At 41.9% G+C, this 17,743-nt stretch overlaps 1 protein-coding gene across 6 annotated transcripts in view; it reads right to left on the bottom strand.

The window, feature by feature from the left end:
- The window catches only part of ATP9B (ATPase phospholipid transporting 9B (putative)), a 668,517-nt gene that overhangs the window by 528,325 nt on the left and 122,449 nt on the right, over window positions 1-17,743 (bottom strand). For all 6 annotated transcript variants that reach the window (XM_033934419.1, XM_033934424.1, XM_033934423.1 and 3 more), the window contains one exon: window positions 11,969-12,082. In XM_033934419.1, the coding sequence (XP_033790310.1) occupies window positions 11,969-12,082 (114 nt within the window). The remainder of the gene's footprint in view (window positions 1-11,968; window positions 12,083-17,743) is intronic.

Below are 17,743 nucleotides of genomic sequence, written 5' to 3'. Positions count from 1 at the left end.
TGTTCAGGTCCTTTTGTAAATCTTTGCAGTCCTCTTTAGTCCTAACTCCACTAAATAATTTGGTGTCGTCTGCGAATTGTATTACTTCGCTCTTCGTCCCTGTTTCTAGATCATTTATAAATACATTGAACAGCAGCGGTCTGAGTACCGACCCCTGCGGAACACCACTCGTGACCCTCCTCCAGTCGGAGTAGTGGCCTTTCACTCCTACTCTTTGCTTTCTACCCGCCAACCAATTTTTGATCCATCTATGTACATCTCCTTCGACCCCCATGGTTCTTCAGTTTCCGTAGTAGGCGTTCATGGGGTATCTTGTCAAAGGATTTTTGGAAATCCAAGTATACGATGTCTATGGGGTCCCCTTTGTCCATCTGTTTGTTAATTCCTTTGAAGAAGTGCAATAAGTTCATTAGGCACGATCTTCTCTTGCAGAAGCCATGCTGGCTTTTTTTTACCAGTTTATTTCTTTCTAGATGCTCATTGATGCTGTCTTTTATCAGTGCTTCCACCATCTTCCCCGGAACCGAAGTCAGACTTATCGGTCTGTAATTCCCTGGGTCACCTCTAGATCCTTTTTTAAAGATAGGCGTAACATTGGCTATCTTCCAATCCTCTGGGATCACACCTTTATTCAGGGATAGGTTACAAACCTGCTGTAGTAGTTCTGCTATTTCCTCCAGCGGAGGCAACTTCTTATGTTCTTATCCTAGAAGAAAAAGGGATTGAAGGGTATAGATAGGTATAGACCACTACTCAGGCAATGGGCCTGATGGGCCGCCGCGGGAGCGGACCGCTGGGCAGGATGGACTTATGGTCTGCCTCAGCGGAGGCAACTTCTTATGTTCTCCATTAGTTCCTTCAAAACCCTAGGTTGGATTCCATCCGGGCTGGAGAGTTGTCACTTTTTAATCTATCTGCCCATGTTCGTCTTTGAGGCTTACCTCCATAGATGTTAATTTTTCTGCTTGATCTCCTGTGAAGATTTTTTCAGGTTCCAGCATGTTGGATGTGTCCTTCTTTGTAAATACTGACGAAAAGAACATGTTTAGTCTATCTGCCACCTCTTTGTCCTCCTACACCACTCCCCTTCTATCTTCGTCATCCAGCGGTCCCACCTCCTCGCTAGCCAGCTGCTTCCCTTTAACGTATTTGAAGAACGGTTTGAAATTTCATGCTTCCCTGGCTAGCCTCCCTTCATATTCTCTTTTTGCTCTTCTGACCACTCGATGACATTCTTTTTGATGCATCCTGTGCTCTTTACAGTTCTCCCCGGTTTTGTCCTTTTTCCATTTCTGGAATGAATGTTTCTTGTCTCCTATCGCTTTCTTCACTTCTTTGGTTATCCATGCCGGGTCTTTAGTTTGGTTCTTTTTGCATCCTTTTCTAAATCTGGGGATGTACAGATTTTGTGCTTCGCTTACCATGTCTTTGAATAATGACCAGGCTTGCTCTACAGTCTGAGATTTCTTTGAGTTGTTCCTAAGTTTCTTTCTTACCATTACTCTCATCGCTTCATAGTTTCCTTTCTTGAAGTTAAAGGTTGTCGCTGTGGTTCTCTTCCCCTTCGATATTCCTACTTCAACTTTGAACTTGATCATATTGTAATCGCTGTTTCCCAACGGTCCCACAACTTCCACTTCCTTTGCAGGTCCTCTCAGCCCATTGAGGATTAGGTCCAGAGTGGCATTACCTCTCATTGGTTCTCTGACAAGGTGCTCCATGAAGCAGTCTTGTATAGCCTCCAGGAATCCGGTCTCCCTAGTACATTTAGAGTTTCCAAGACTCCAGTCTATCCCGGGATAGTTGAAGTCTCCCATAACAATCGTGTTACCACTTTTGCATTCTCGCCTCATCTCGGCTCTCATTTCTTCATCTCTTGCTTCCTATTGCCCAGGTGGACGATAGTACAGGCCCATCTTTATCTTGGGCCCATTTCTTCCCGGTATTTTAACCTTTAGTGATTCCAATTTGTCGGTTGTCGCCACTGTGTCCACTCTGGTCGAGTGTATGTTATCCTTTATGTATAGGGCTATTCCTCCTCCTTTCTGACCTGACCTGTTTTCACAATAGAGTTTGTACCCCGGCAGTACTATGTCCCATTTGTTTTCTTCGTTCCACCATGTTTCAGAGATCCCAATGATGTCTAGGTTCTCATTTTTGGCCATGACTTCTAATTCTCCCATTTTGTTCCTTAGGCTCCTGGCATTAGTATACATGCAGTTTAAATCCTGGTGTTTTTTTGTCTTCATACTCATTTCCTGTGCTACGTTCTTCTTATCATCCTCCTCTTGAACTGTCAGCTCTTGTTTTTCACCCATTGTCTCTTCCCCCTGTGCTACGTTCTTCTTATCATCCTCTTGATCTGTCAAGTCTTGTTTTTTGCCTGTTGTATCTTCCCAACATTTTTCCCTCTCAATATCTTCACGGGATACCTTCTTCCGAATTGTCAACACTTGGTCGACTGTCGGCTTTCCCCTTCTTCTTAGTTTAAAGCCTGTTCTATTCCTCTGCTGACGTTGTTTGCTAGGAGTCTTGTTCCCGCACTCAGGTGTAGTCCATCTCTCCTGAAGAGCTTGCTCTTGCCCCAAAACATTGTCAAGTTCCTTATAAAGTGGAACTCCTCTTCCTCACACCATCTCCTCATCCATGCATTTATCGATTATAGTTCATCTGCCTCTTCACATCTGCCCTCGGTACTGGTAGGATCTCTGAAAACGCTATCTTCTGAGTCCTCATCTTCAACTTCCTTCCCAGAATCTTGAACTGTTCTATCAGTGCATTCCTACTAGTTATTGATGATTTTCTGAGAGAACGGTAAATTGGTGAGTTTTAGGCTATCTTTTACAAAGGTGTGCTAACTGTTAACGCATGCATAGGATAACTTTATGCGTTAACTTTACCATGCGCTTAAAGTGGTGCTGTTTAGGGCGCTGTTAGCGTGTGCTAAATGTTAACGCTTGCATGTTATCCTATGCATGCGTTAACAGTTAGCGCACCTTTGTAAAAGAGCCTAAAACTCACCAATAAACTCTTAATTTGTCTCAATCCATCTTCCTTTATCTGCAGCCTGCCTTCTCCTACCAGGAGCAGATTATGGGACCTTAACAATTCTATCACAGTAACAACTTGGACTTAGGAGTGGCTTACTCTGCATAACTGTCATCCATCTCATCGAACTGCAATTGCCTGATATTACACTTGCGAGCTGCTTTCCTAGACTGTGCAATAAAAATCTTAAACCATTTTTCACCTTGTGCTTATTTACATTGAGTAGCAGCTGGGCATTAGTGTTTCCTTAATAAGCACTACTTCAGCAACTTTGCCACATTGACCTTTGTCTTATCTAGTGTTCCATGAGGCCCAGGCTGCAAAGGAGAGAAGTGGGGAGGCCCTTAGGGGGTGGCAAACAGGGTAGCTGGCATGTCTCCTGCTTCACAGCCTGCAACCAGCATAATATTTGAGAAAATGAGATTATATGAGAGCTGGAGAGGATGAATAAGGTGCAACAAGGTGCCTTAACTTGGTGAGCCAGAAATGGCTTCTTTCAGTCAGGGGAGAAATTTCCTACCCTGACAGCTTAAGTTATGCTTAACTGCAGCCATTGCGGTATGCTTCCGGCACTCCGCTACGAAGTCACAAGCACACCGTAGCTACAGTCAAAACGATGCCTAAACGGAACAGTATAATCAAACCTGAATTGCTATTCTTTTATGGCTCACTGGGTAGCACACAGTTAGAATGAAGGTTGGCGTGTGAGCCTGGTGTGGGTTTGACTCCCTCATGTACTTCAGCTGACACAACACTAATTTTAATAAAAATTACAATCTACAGACCAATCAAATCTAATTTTCATCTCAAACAGCACAACATTAGCAATACTAGAAGCAATCAATTCCAAAAGTGGAGTTTGCATTTGATAAAAATGGCAGTATTTGACTCCATGTCACATTTATGCAACCATACTTGAGATTCTGGCTTTTGGGACAATGAAACCAGTGCTTTAAGCCAGGGGTAGGGAACTCCGGTCCTCGAGAGCCGTATTCCAGTCAGGTTTTCAGGATTTCCCCAATGAATATGCATTGAAAGCAGTGCATGCAAATAGATCTCATGCATATTCGTTGGGGAAATCTTGAAAACCAGACTGTAATACGGCTCTCGAGGACCACAATTCACTACCCCTGCTTTAAGCCATATCTCAGCTAACTGTGATATGATAGCTAAGCAGATGATACCTTAGCAGATCACTAAGCTATGATATGACAGGGGAGTCAGAGAAACTGGAATGGAAGGTGGTGTAGCTCAATAAGTAAAATCTCTGTGCTGATCTTGCAGAGGTTGTGAGTTCAACTTCCAGCCCAACTTTTACTTGTGGCATTGTACCTTGCAGGTGCACCTTGATGATCTCAGCAATGAGGTCAGCATTGTGCAGCTGCACACCTCCCTTTGCAATGAACTAGAAGCCACATTCAGGTCTGTTCTGTGTTTTATTCTGTTTTTAAGCTTTGCCAAATGAAGTTATGGGCTTTCTTTGCTTTGAAGAATGAACTGATTGGAGCAAAGTTTAGTGAGAAAGGAGGTGTTATTTCGAGCTTGAAACCTAAAGCTGTGATTTTCATGTGCTGTAATTAGCTAATAGCATTACTTCTTTAGGCAGTTTTAAATTCAATATGCTTGTATGGATGTGTCCTGTTTATGTGCTGGCTGAATCACAAAATAAAATGCATCAACTGTATTTAGAAGATCACTTTGGAAACGTCCAAAATCTGCCTAAACCCCATTCAGAGAAATGTCTATCTAAAGCTCAAACCACATCTATCTAAAGCCCAAACAATGCTCAAACAGCTCTTCTTTACACTGCTTCAAGGAGCTCATTTTACAATTGCTATACAGTTTCCTATGAAGCACAGAAGTACCATGATACTCTATGGAGAGGAGCGGCTCCTAAACAAACACGATAATTAATTACGGGAGCCTCAATCCTGATGAAAAGACCTTTTGAAACATGTACATGTCAACCTATGGGACATTCTAAACCCTCTGAGGATCGTTAAGAATTTATGTTATTTCTTATGAGGATTGTTTGACTGGTGTTGAATTTGAAATAAGTATGCTAGAGTCCAGTCTGGAATAGCCTACAATATAGATTTTGATTTGACAAAGCTTACAATCCTGACATAATGAAGAAAAAGAATATGACAGGGCAGTAAGATCATGCTTGTGTTGTCTCCTGGCATCTATCCTAGCAGAATTAACTGCCTATACGGAACAGTATAAAAAAAACCAGAATTGCTATTCTTGTATGGCTTGTTGTCTAGCACAGCGGATTAGAATGAAGGTTAGCATGTCACATTTTTTTCAAGATTCACTCTGATGTTCCCAGCTCAAATCCCACTGAAAATAATATATTATTAATATCCTTTTAAAGATTGTATACTGTGTTTTTATTATCCTTTTAAAGATGGTATACTGTGTTTGTATTATGTTAAACCTTACAATCCTGAAATAATAGAACAGAATCGGTAAAAACACATTTTTATATATAACTAAATACGTCTAGAAGTGAAAAAAAAATTTTTAGATGAATATCTGACGCCTATCTTACATCTAAGTAACGCGGAGTGTGACATGCTCCACAGACGTCTAAACCACACCTAAAGTTAGGCGCAGTTTGCAGAATCGGGGTCTATGTGCCTTTGCTGCTTGCAGCTTCCAAGCAGGATTTTTTTCCTGCTTTATGGACCCTGGAGGACTCAAAAAAAGCTGAGCCTGAAGCTCCCGTCCCTTCATGTGTTCCGCAGCATGTGGAACATGGCTGCTCTTCTGCCAATAAAATTGCACAAAACTGGCATGATACAGGGGCAGACTGGTCCGAGGAGTACATTCCAGGTGATCTTTTGTCAAAATGAGGGGTTTTGAGGCAGATGGATGCTTTTGAAAAAAAAGATTGTTTAAAATCCAAGATGGCTGCTGCCAGAAAAATCACGCCAAAAACAGCCCATGGAGACTTCCCTTAAGTTTAATAAATTCAGGGAAAGAGGCCTTGGAGGTGGGGAATCTAATCCTGGTTCCAAAAACTCTTAAATTTAACTTTTTTACCCACCCACATAGTATGGCGGGTGTGCAGATTCACTCTAGACCCAAGTTAAGGAAGGACACTTAAAAAAGGTGAGCTCGAATATAAAGTAAAAACTTCTAAGAACTTTATAATTTAATTTTGAAACTCACTGTAGTGTGAATGAGCTAGAGCACAGTTCTTCAACTGCCGGTGCGTGGACCGGTGGCGGTCCGCAGAAAATTTCTGCCGGTCCGCACAGGGCCAGCGAGATCAAGTCGGCAGTTAAATTTCCTGGTGACTGCGGTTCCTGCCGACTATTGCTCCTCCCAGCCTCAGGCGATCAAGACAGACTGCCGACGTCGAGGCCTTCCCTCTCTGAGTCTCGCCTGTTCGGAAACAGGAAGTTGAAACAAAATAGGCCGGAATCAGAGAGTGAAGGTCCCGACGTCGGCAGCCTATCTTGATCGCCGCCCCTGCCGAGTTGCTGAAGAGGGCCGCGGGGAAGTTGCGATTAGAACGGAGAGAGCTGCAGATTCAGGTGCAGGTGGAGAGAGATGGTCAGCGTGTGCGAGCAAGATCCTGGGGAGCCTTCACAGTGGCTGTCTCCCCTCCCACCAGGGCAGTGATTTACCAGCAACTTCCTGCAGGCAAGTACTGAGAGCTGCTGGAAGGGGAGACAGCCACTGTAGGAGGCAGGGAAGTTGCTGGATAAAGGGAGAGCTGTTACTGGACTTGGAGTGAGTTAGAAGGAGAGATGCTGCTGGGAGGGGAGGATGGAAAGGGATGGGAAGAGAGTTAATGTTGGATAGAGGGAGGAGGGAAGGGAGAAGGAAAAAAAGGAAGGAGGGAAGGGAGAAAGAAAAAAGGAAGGAAACAGCTGGCAGGGAGATTACAGGAGGGGAAGGGGGGGTCAGGGTGGAATGGAGAGATCAGATGAGGGAAAGGGCAGAAAGAGGAATGAGAAAGTAGAGAGACATTGATGCTGGAAAGGGTGTCAGCAGAGAAATGAGAGAGGAATAAAGATGCTAGATCTGTTGTAGGAGAGATAAAAATGAAGAAGGCAGTGAAGCTGGAATGAATGATGTAAAAAGGAGAGAGGAGGAACAGGCTGGATGGACAGGGAAGAGGGCCATAGAAAGAAGTCAGATACATATGGAAGGGGGAGAGGGCAGACATTGGATGGAATGGGCAGATGCTGGAAGGAAAAGAGTGAAAAGAAGATGAAAGCAGAAACCAGAGACAACAAAAGGTAGAAAAAAATAATTTTATTTCTATTTTGTCATTAGAATATATCACATTTGAAATATATATCCTGCTAGAGACAAAACTGGGGACTGAAGTATTCTGTTAGCGTAATATTTCTATGTAGCATTCTATAATATCTTGGCTTGTTCAGTTTTCTTGATAGTAGAGGGGATATATGTGAAAGGGAGGGGAGACAGGAGTTTTGTTGGTCCATGCTCTGTATATTTGTATTTATAAAATCACAATTGTTCAGAATATTGTTTCTTTTTATACTTTAATAAAATACGTTCAATATAAAATCATAATTACGGCTTGTGCAGATGGGATCAGATGGTTTGTGGGGACTGAACTCGCGGAGATGGGGCGTAAACGGGGTTTTTAAATTTTAGTCCTAGTAGTTTGCCGGTCCACAAAATAATTCTTTTATTTCTGCCGGTCCACGGGTGTAAAAAGGTTGAAGAACATTGAGCTAGAGAATATCTATATTTGAAAGTAAGGGCTCCTTTTACAAAGGTACGCTAGCGTTCTTAGCGCACGCACCAGATTAGCGAGCGTTATAGCACGCGCTTCCTGAAAAACTACCGCCTGCTCAAGAGGAGGCGGTAGCGACTAGTGTGCGCTATTCCATGCGTTAAGGCCCTAACGCACCTTTGTAAAAGAAGCCCTAAGTTTCACAGCGTTTTGAAAGGAAAATCAAATTGAGTTTGTTGTATTTTAAGTCTTAAAACGACAGACTCGAGTTAATGAGAGTTGCTGTAATCTAGCAGCCGAGAGGTGTATAACCTTTAGAAATAACTTGTCTTAGAATGAAGCTGTGATAACAAAACTAAATCAACATAACCCGTATTTCATACTAGTTAGTATAAACTGAAGCATTTTAAAATTTGTGTGTGGCAAACGCTCTGTTTTTAAACAATTGACAAATCAAATTAACCGGGTGGTGGTGCTTAATTCATAAGATAAATTAAGTAGTTATATCACTTAGTCCCTTTAAATAATTTATTAATTAAAACGCATCTTTTCAATTGTAGTATTGGTTAGCAGTATAGTAATATTTGATGAATGATACAATTATTCATTTGATTGAAAGTATGTATTTAATTGAAAATATTATGGATTTTATTTAGGACAAATCACAAAATATATAGAATACCACTTATTTTGAACAGTACACATCAGTGTTTCCAGCCCTTGTTATTCCAGGCTTTACACTAACGGCCTCAGAATCGGAGCCTATGCACAGCTATTGAATCACAAACTGAGATGGTCAGCGTAGTATTCCTGCTCCTTGCTCCAGTCATCGGCCAAAACACTTACTATCATTCACCTATTTGCTTTTTTTTTTTTTTTTAGGTTGCATACTAGTACATTTCCGGATTTTATTTAGGGTTATACATTGAAGAATTTGTTACATATGAAGTAATCAATTGTAAATTATTATGAATACATGATATGTTTTTATGAGAAGGTATGATACAGTTGATTATTTAAATAATTTTACACTGTATTCAAACAGGATTAATTAGATAGTTAATTAGTAGAAATTTTTAACACAGTCTAAGAGGTGTCAATATTGTATGCTATAATCAGGCTTGAATATAATGTTTTTGTATTATGCAGAGCTCCTATATGAACCCTTTTAGGGCAAAACAGGTCCCATTGGGGCATGCTAGAGACACTGCATTAAAACGGTAAGTAAAAAGAAATTGCATTGTCAATTGGTCTTTATTTCTGAATAATTATAAAGTATAATACAGAAGTAACTAGACGAGCTACATTCAACAGGAGGCAATGAGATGAACCAAAGTCACACAGGCTTTGTGTGCCCTTTTGCCATCCTGTAATTGAACCTGAACCAGTGAGGATTACAGTTGTGAATAATAAACTTACTCACTGTGGCTTCTGCTGTGCCTATCTTTGACAACTTTGCTGCAACCTGTCTGAAGGAAAGGACTTTCTGCCTCAAATTCCTGCTAGACACTGTCCTCCTCTGGAGATCTTTGGGCTGCACATTGACTGAGTACGCCACCCCAGAAAACCGCACCCCAGAAAACCAGGGGGGGAGTGTGTTTTAACATGCAGCCGGTTCCCTGATACCCAAAGGGTTGTTACATAGGGGCCCCACAGTCTGCGCTCAAGTCTCTGATAAATCAGCAGGCAAGCGGGCTCCCAGGGGAATGGACCCCAAGCATTAATGGATCAAAAAGTAGGCATCATCTCCCAGGCGGAGTAGCCCCCAATAATAGGGACCTCTTGGCTTCGAAGCCACGTGAAAAACACAGAAAATGCCCGAAAATAAGAAAATAAAAACTGAACAGAACACCCCTTATCAATTCGTTTGTAGAAGGAATAACTGAAGAGGGCACTATGCTCCACTGGTGAAGGAGGAGCTGAAAGATATGATTGGCATCTTTCTGCAGCAGTTAACAACTACAGATGGATAACACCTAAGGTACAGACTCCTGTGCTGATGTAACCAGAAATACAGATTATAATCTCATCGAGCACAGATTAATTTTCCACTCAAATACAAACTTTTACAAGCATTATCTGGTATCTTACTGTAGACCAGAAGTTCTGAACCAAGTCTTCAGGACACACCCAACCAGTTAGGTTTTCTGTATCTTCATAAGGAACAGGCATGAGATAAACTTGCACACAAGTTTGCATTTGTCTTACGCACTATTAATTATTTCTATAGCACTATCAGATGTACGTAGCGCTGTACAGAGTCACAAAGAAGACACAGAAAGAGCGTACAATCTAAACAGACAATCAAAGAGGATGTCATGGATACATTTAAGGGGCATGGTTAATCTGCTGGCTGGGTTAATGAGCAGTGGGGAGTAAGGTTATAGACTGAAGGCTATATCAAAAAGGTGGGTTTTCAGTCTGCTTTTAAACAAACTAAGTGAAGGGGCTTGGCAGAAAAACCCAGGTAATTTATTCCAGGCATAGGGGGCACTTAGATGAAAGGAACAGTCTGGAATTGGCACTGGAGGAGAAGGGTACAGCTAAGAGCAGCTTATCTAAGGAATGGAGTTCTCTGAGAGGTGTATAAGGAGAGAGAAGAGAGGAGAAATATTGAGGGGGCAGCACAATGAACACACTTGTAGGTCAGCAATAGGAGCTTGTTGAACTGTATGCGAAGGCAGATAGGGAGCCAGTGAAGTGATTTAAGGAGAGGGGTGATATGAGTGTAGAGAGGTTGGTAGAAGATGAGTTCTGCAGCAGAGTTTTGCACACATTGCAGGGGAGAGAGGCGGCACTGCGGGAAACCAGTGAGAAGAAGATTGAAGTAATCTAAGCGTGATATTACAAGAGTGTGGACAAGGGTCCGGGTAGTGTGCTCAGAGAAGAAGGGGCAAATTTTGGCAATGTTGTAGAGATAGAAGCGACAAGCCTTAGCAGTTTGTTGGATGTGCGTGGAAAATGAGAGGTCAGAATCTAAAACGACTCCAAGGTTGCAAACAGAGGAGATTGGAACGATGTCAATATTATTTACCGAGATTGAGAACAAAGGAGGAGAAAAGAGAAGCAGCTCAGTCTTGGACATGTTTAGTTTCAGATTACAGCAGGACATCCAGGCAGCAATGTCAGTCAAATAGGCAGAGACTTTTTCTTGGACTTTTGGTGAAATTTTGGGTGTAGAGAGGTAGATCTGAGAGTCATCAGTATTTAGGTGATACTGGAAGCCATGGGAGAAGATCAAGGCACTGAGGGAAGAGGTGTAGAGAGAGAAGAGAAGAGAAAAGAAAAGAAAAGGTCCTAAGATAAAACCCTGGGGTACACCAACCGCTAGCGGGGTAGCAGCAGAGGAGGACCCACCAACACATACATTAAAGGTGTGATGGGAGAGATAGGAGGCAAACCAGGAGAGGACAAATTTGCGGAATCCAAGCGAGGACAGCATATCAAGGAGTAAGTTGTGATTAACAGAATCAAAGGTAGCAGACAGGTCAAGAAGGATGAGGATAGAGCAAAGGCCTTTAGATCTGAACAAGTCACTGGAGACTGGTGAGGGCAGTCTCTACAGAGTGTTAGGGGCGAAAGCCAGATTGTAGAAGATCAAGAATCTGTCGCGTTGAAATGAAGTCCAGGCAGCAAGAAGCTAGGCTAGGATAGGAAGAAGGGAGACAGGGCGATAGTTGAAATGGCAGGTGGGGTCCAGAGAGGGTTTTTTGAGAAGCAGCTTAACCACTGCATGTTTGAAAGCAGCAGGAAATGAATAGGTTGGGAATATGGCAGATGGGGAGGGATAACAGTATGTGAAATAGGGTCAAGTAGAGGGGTGGGAATAGGGTCTGAGGGGCATGTAGTAGGCTTGGCTGAAGACAGAAGTTGTGCAGTTTCTTCCTCTTTGATTTCAGAGAAGGAAGAAAAGTCAGCGGTAGTTGACTGAGGGACAAGAGGATGGGACCAGGCAAGAGGAGCTTCCTGAGTTGTTTGGATGAAGGGGTGGTGTCAGGAGAGTGGATGGTGCATAGGGGAGAAGGATGTGACTTTGTAGTGAATTTAAAAACCTGATTAGCTGGGTGTATCCTGAAGACTTAGTTGAGAAGCAGTGCTTTAGAGCATTTTCTCAAAGTCAAATTGACAGCACCCGATCATGAAATGAAAATGCAAGCATAAAAATTACATTTAAAATGCACATTTGCTTTTGTTTACCAGAGGAGCCCAGTAGGTGTAGAGGTAGCCAATTTTCAGTGCTGGTACAAACTGTGAACAGGCCACTACTAGAAAATAGAGGTTCAAGAAAAACTTGAACTGTTGATACAAAACCTAAAATGAAAAATAAACACAAATTAATCTTTAAAACATAATCCTTTTTAAACTACATTTTAAACTTTAAAAGACAAATTATTTATAATTTTGGGATCCTTTTCATGGATGAGTTTTCCCACGAAAATACTTATTAAAAAAAATCTACTGATTAAACACATTTTACTATGAGCATCCCTTGTAGCCCCAGAATTATGATCTGTTGTCAATGTTTTATTATTTAAGTGGTTCTCTACTACTGCGTATCATTTCTTTAATGCTGCCAGACATCTTCTCTAAGCTAGTTACATTAGAACTCAGGTAAGGATTTCATAAATGCATTTCCCTACTAGGTAAGATGACTTGTAAACTGACTATGGACGTCTTTTACTAATGTTACTTGCCACAGGACCCATTTTATCACTATGGGCTCTGCTGCCAATAACATGCGCTAATCTTTAGTTAAAGACTCTTTATATGTTTAACTTGATAGTTTTGATAATCGGGCTTGTCATCACTTCCAATTTTAAATTTACTGTAGACTTTGGACTCTCACAAACACACTGCCTTTTACTCCCATTTTCAAAACTTCACATAAGTCTACCTATGGACCCTGCATCAGATTTGGTCACCACGACTGACAACTTTCTTTAGAAGCAGAACTTTTATGCTTAAATATTTTTATTGAATGACAAAGTGCACGCAAACATAGTGGACAAAAAATTAACAATTTTCTTTGGTATACGCACATTATAATTCCCACCCATCCTATCCTCCCCCCGTATCACTTAACTCAAAACCAGTTTGACAGCACACTAAATAGCCAATAAGCAATGTCACAAATTCAAAAGTCGACTCCGAGCTTGAGGAGTGAGATCCATCCAGAAGTGTTCCCAAATCACACAGAAGCGACGGCCAGGACCTTTGTCAAGGTCTGCAAAGTGAGAAGCAGAACTTTTAAACTGACTACGCTTCATTAAAGAAAGTCTATGAAATGCAAAGTTTAAACCATACTGCGTTAGAGACAAAAACACAGTTAACACAGCAGATGCAACAGAAAAAGACCAAAAAGCTGTTTATCCTCCTATGGGCTAATCACAGTCAAGGCTATGCCCTTCTTCCTCAACTTAAGACCAACACAACAGTTCAAGATCCATAAGAACATAAGCAATGCCTCCGCTGGGTCAGACCTGAGGTCCATCGTGCCCAGCAGTCCGCTCACGCGGCAGCCCAACAGGTCCAGGACCTGTGCAGTAATCCTCTATTTATACCCTTCTATCCCCTTTTCCAGCAGGAAATTGTCCAATCCTTTCTTAAACCCCAGTACCGTACTCTGCCCTATTACGTCCTCTGGAAGCGCATTCCAGGTGTCCACCACACGTTGGGTAAAGAAGAACTTCCTAGCATTTGTTTTGAATCTGTCCCCTTTCAACTTTTCCGAATGCCCTCTTGTTCTTTCATTTTTTTGAAAGTTTGAAGAATCTGTCCCTCTCTACTCTCTCTATGCCCTTCATGATCTTGTAAGTCTCTATCATATCCCCTCTAAGTCTCCTCTTCTCCAGGGAAAAGAGCCCCAGTTTCTCTAATCTTTCAGCATATGAAAGGTTTTCCATACCTTTTATCAATCGTGTCGCTCTTTTCTGAAACCTCTTGAGTATCCAATATACACAACTGGGTAAATTTCAAAAAAAGGGAGATTTGTTCCCAAATGACCATAAACAGGCAAAAAACTAGTAAAGGAACAAGCTACTTTAAATACCTTTTTAAACGAGAGTGGCGCTCAGAATCCAAGATGGAGTAAAAAACTTCAAATTGGGGTGCAAACCCCTAAAATGCGTTTTTTATAGAATCAATCATTGCACCATTTTGAGTGAAAAGGTAATAGAAAGTGCTTATTGAAAAACACTCTTGCTTTAAATGTCCAATAAATGTCCAATAAAGTGAAAATGTTCCAACTATTATATAAGTTCAACTACATGAGTTCAAATCAGAACTAATCTTAATGGTTCAGATAGCGTTGACCCGGCGAGGTTCTGACGCGTTTCGCCAATCCTGGCTGCCTCAGAGAACCTACTGCACTGCTAGTGAACTACTGCTTAGTTTAAAGGTGCTTCTTTATCTAAACAAAGTAACAAAAACAGAAAATGATGCTGGTTTGTAACAAACATTCATAGTGAAACAATTTTACAGCTACTAAACAACTCTCATGACGCTGACAGCAGGGTACCTGGTACAAAGGAACTTCTTTTACATTTCCTGTGACGTGGGAACTCAGCTGAGCTCCCTGTATTTGTATAATGACGATGTGTCAATCACCTAATGATTGACACATTAGGTGATTGACACATCGTCATTATACAAATACAGGGAGCTCAGCTGAGTTCCCACGTCACAGGAAATGTAAAAGAAGTTCCTTTGTACCAGGTACCCTGCTGTCAGCGTCATGAGAGTTGTTTAGTAGCTGTAAAATTGTTTCACTATGAATGTTTGTTACAAACCAGCATCATTTTCTGTTTTTGTTACTTTGTTTAGATAAAGAAGCACCTTTAAACTAAGCAGTAGTTCACTAGCAGTGCAGTAGGTTCTCTGAGGCAGCCAGGATTGGCGAAACGCGTCAGAACCTCGCCGGGTCAACGCTATCTGAACCATTAAGTTCTGATTTGAACTCATGTAGTTGAACTTATATAATAGTTGGAACATTTTCACTTTATTGGACATTTATTGGACATTTAAAGCAAGAGTGTTTTTCAATAAGCACTTTCTATTACCTTTTCACTCAAAATGGTGCAATGATTGATTCTATAAAAAACGCATTTTAGGGGTTTGCACCCCAATTTGAAGTTTTTTACTCCATCTTGGATTCTGAGCACCTCTTGAGTATCGCCATATCCTTCTGAACGTACAGCGACCAATATTGGACGCAGTACTCCAGATGCGGGCGCACCATCGCCTGATACAACGGCAGGATAACTTCTTTCGTTCTGGTTGTAATACCTTTCTTGATAATACCTAGCATTCTATTCGACTTCTTAGAGGCCGCTGTCCACTGTGCCGACAGTTTCATTGTGTTGTCCACTATTACCCACAAGTTCTTTTCTTGAGTACTTTCACCCATTACCAGCCTTCCCATCGTATAGCTGTACTTCGGGTTTCTGTTTCCTACATGCAATACTTTACATTTCTCTACATTAAACTTCATCTGCCATCTCATCACCCACTCTTCTAGTTTGTTCAGGTCCCTTTGTAAATCTTCACAGTCCTTTTTAGTCCCAACTCCACTAAATAGTTTGGTGTCGTCAGCGAATTTTATTACTTCGCACTTCGTCCCTGTTTCTAGATCATTTATAAATACATTGAACAGCAGCGGTCCGAGTACCGACCCCTGGAGAACACCACTCGTGTCTCTCCTCCAGTCCGAGTAGTGGCCCTTCACTCCCACCCTTTGCTTTCTAAACGCCAACCAATTTTTGATCCATCTATGTACGTCTCCTTCTCCCCCATGGTTCTTCAGTTTCCGTAGTAGGAGTTCATGGGGTACCTTGTCAAAGGCTTTTTGGAAATCTAAGTATACGATGTCTATGGGGTCCCTTTTGTCCATCCGTTTGTTAATTCCTTTGAAGAAGTGTAATAAGTTTGTTAGCATGATCTTCCCTTGCAGAAGGCTTGTTTTCATCAGTATATTCCTTTCTAGATGCTTGTCGATGCTGTCATTTATCAGTGCTTCCGCCATCTTCCCCGGAACCGAAGTCAAACTTACCGGTCTGTAGTTCCCCGGGTCACTTCTCGATCCTTTTTTAAAGATGGGCATAACCTGTTTTCAGGGATAGATTACAAACCTGCTGTAGTAGTTCCGCTATATCCTCCTTTGGTTCTTTCAATACCCTAGGGTGGATTCTGTCCAGGCCTTGAGATTTGTCAGTTTTTAATCTATCTATCTGCTTGTGTACATCTTCAAGGCTTACCTTTGAAGATTTTTTCAGGTTCCGGCACGTTGGATGTGTCCTCTTTTGTAAATACTGACAAAAAGAACATGTTTAGTCTATCCGCCACTTCTTTTTCCTCCTTCACCACTCCTTTCCTATCTCCGTCATCAAGCAGTCCCACCTCCTCCCTAGCCAGCTGCTTCCCTTTAACATATCTGAAGAACGGTTTGAAATTTCTTGCTTCCCTGGCTAGCCTCGCTTCATATTCTCTTTTTGCTCTTCTAACCACGAGGTGACATTCTTTTTGATGCTTCCTGTGCTCTTTCCAGTTTTCCTTGGTTTTGTCCTTTTTCCATTTCCGGAATGAATTCTTATCTCCTATCGCTTTCTTTACTTCTTTAGTTATCCACGCCGGGTCTTTTGTTCGGCTCTTTTTGCATCATTTTCTAAATCTGGGGATATACAGATTTTGCGCCTCGCTCACCTTGTCCTTGAATAAAGACCAGGCTTGCTCTACAGTCTACGATTTCTTTGAGCTGTTCCTAAGTTTCTTCCTTACCATTACTCTCATCGCTTCATAGTTTCCTTTCTTGAAGTTAAAAGTTGTCGCTGTGGTTCTCTTCCCCTTCGATATTCCTACTTCAACTTTAAACTTGATCATATTGTGATCGCTGATTCCCAACAGCCCCACTACTTCCACTTCTTTTGCAGGTCCTCTTAGCCCACTGAGGATTAGATCCAAAGTGGCATTCTCTCTCGTCGGTTCTCTGACAAGCTGCTCCATGAAGCAGTCCTGTATAGCCTCCAGGAATCCGGTCTCCCTAGCACATTTTGATTTTCCAAGACTCCAGTCTATCCCGGGATAATTGAAGTCTCCCATAACAATCGTGTTACCGCTTTTGCATTTTTTGCTTCATCTTGGCTTTCATTTCTTCATCATTTGCTTCAGTTTGCCCAGGTGGACGATAGTACAGGCTCATCTTTATTTCGGGCCCATTCCTTCCCGGTATTTTAACCCACAGTGATTTGTTGGTCGTCGCTGCTGTGTCCACTCTGGTCGAGTGTATGTTATCCTTTATGTATAGGGCTATTCCTCCTCCTTTCTGACCTGACCTGTCTTCGCAATAGAGTTTGTACCCCAGCAGTGCTATGTCCCATTTGTTTTCTTCATTCTACCATGTTTCTGAGACCCCAATGATGTCTAGGTTCTCTTTTTTGGCCATGACTTCTAGTTCTTCCATTTTGTTCCTTATGCTCCTTGCATTAGTATACATGCAATTTAAGTCCTGGTATTTTTTTGCCTTCATTTTCTTTTCCTGTGCTACGATCTTCCTATCATTCTCTTCTTGATCTGTGAACTCTTGTTTTTTGCCCATCATGTCTTCCCAGCATTTTTCCCACTCAGTATCCTCTCGGGATACCTTCTTCTGAATCGTCGACACGTGGTCGACTGTCGGCTTTCCCATTCTTAGTTTAAAGCCTGCTCTATTCCTCTCCTGACATTGTTTGCTAGAAGTCTAATTCCCGCCGCGCTCAGGTGCAGTCCATCTCTCCTGAAGAGCTTGCTCTTGCCCCAAAACATTGTCCAGTTCCTCACGAAGTGGAACCCCTCATCCTCGCATCATCTCCTCATCCTTTACCAAAAAGAACTCTTTGTAATAGCTCACAGACTTGCTTCATGTGTTCCAATCAATCTAAATTGGTGTTCCAATGTCAAGATTTTGCTAATGCTTTTTGTTAAAATTTACAGAATATCTCT

This window comes from Geotrypetes seraphini, chromosome 2, assembly GCF_902459505.1.
Source record: "Geotrypetes seraphini chromosome 2, aGeoSer1.1, whole genome shotgun sequence".
NCBI classification, from domain to species: Eukaryota; Metazoa; Chordata; class Amphibia; order Gymnophiona; family Dermophiidae; genus Geotrypetes; species Geotrypetes seraphini.
The sequence above is the reverse complement of the archived record's forward strand: the minus strand, read 5'-3'. Positions and strand labels throughout refer to the sequence as shown.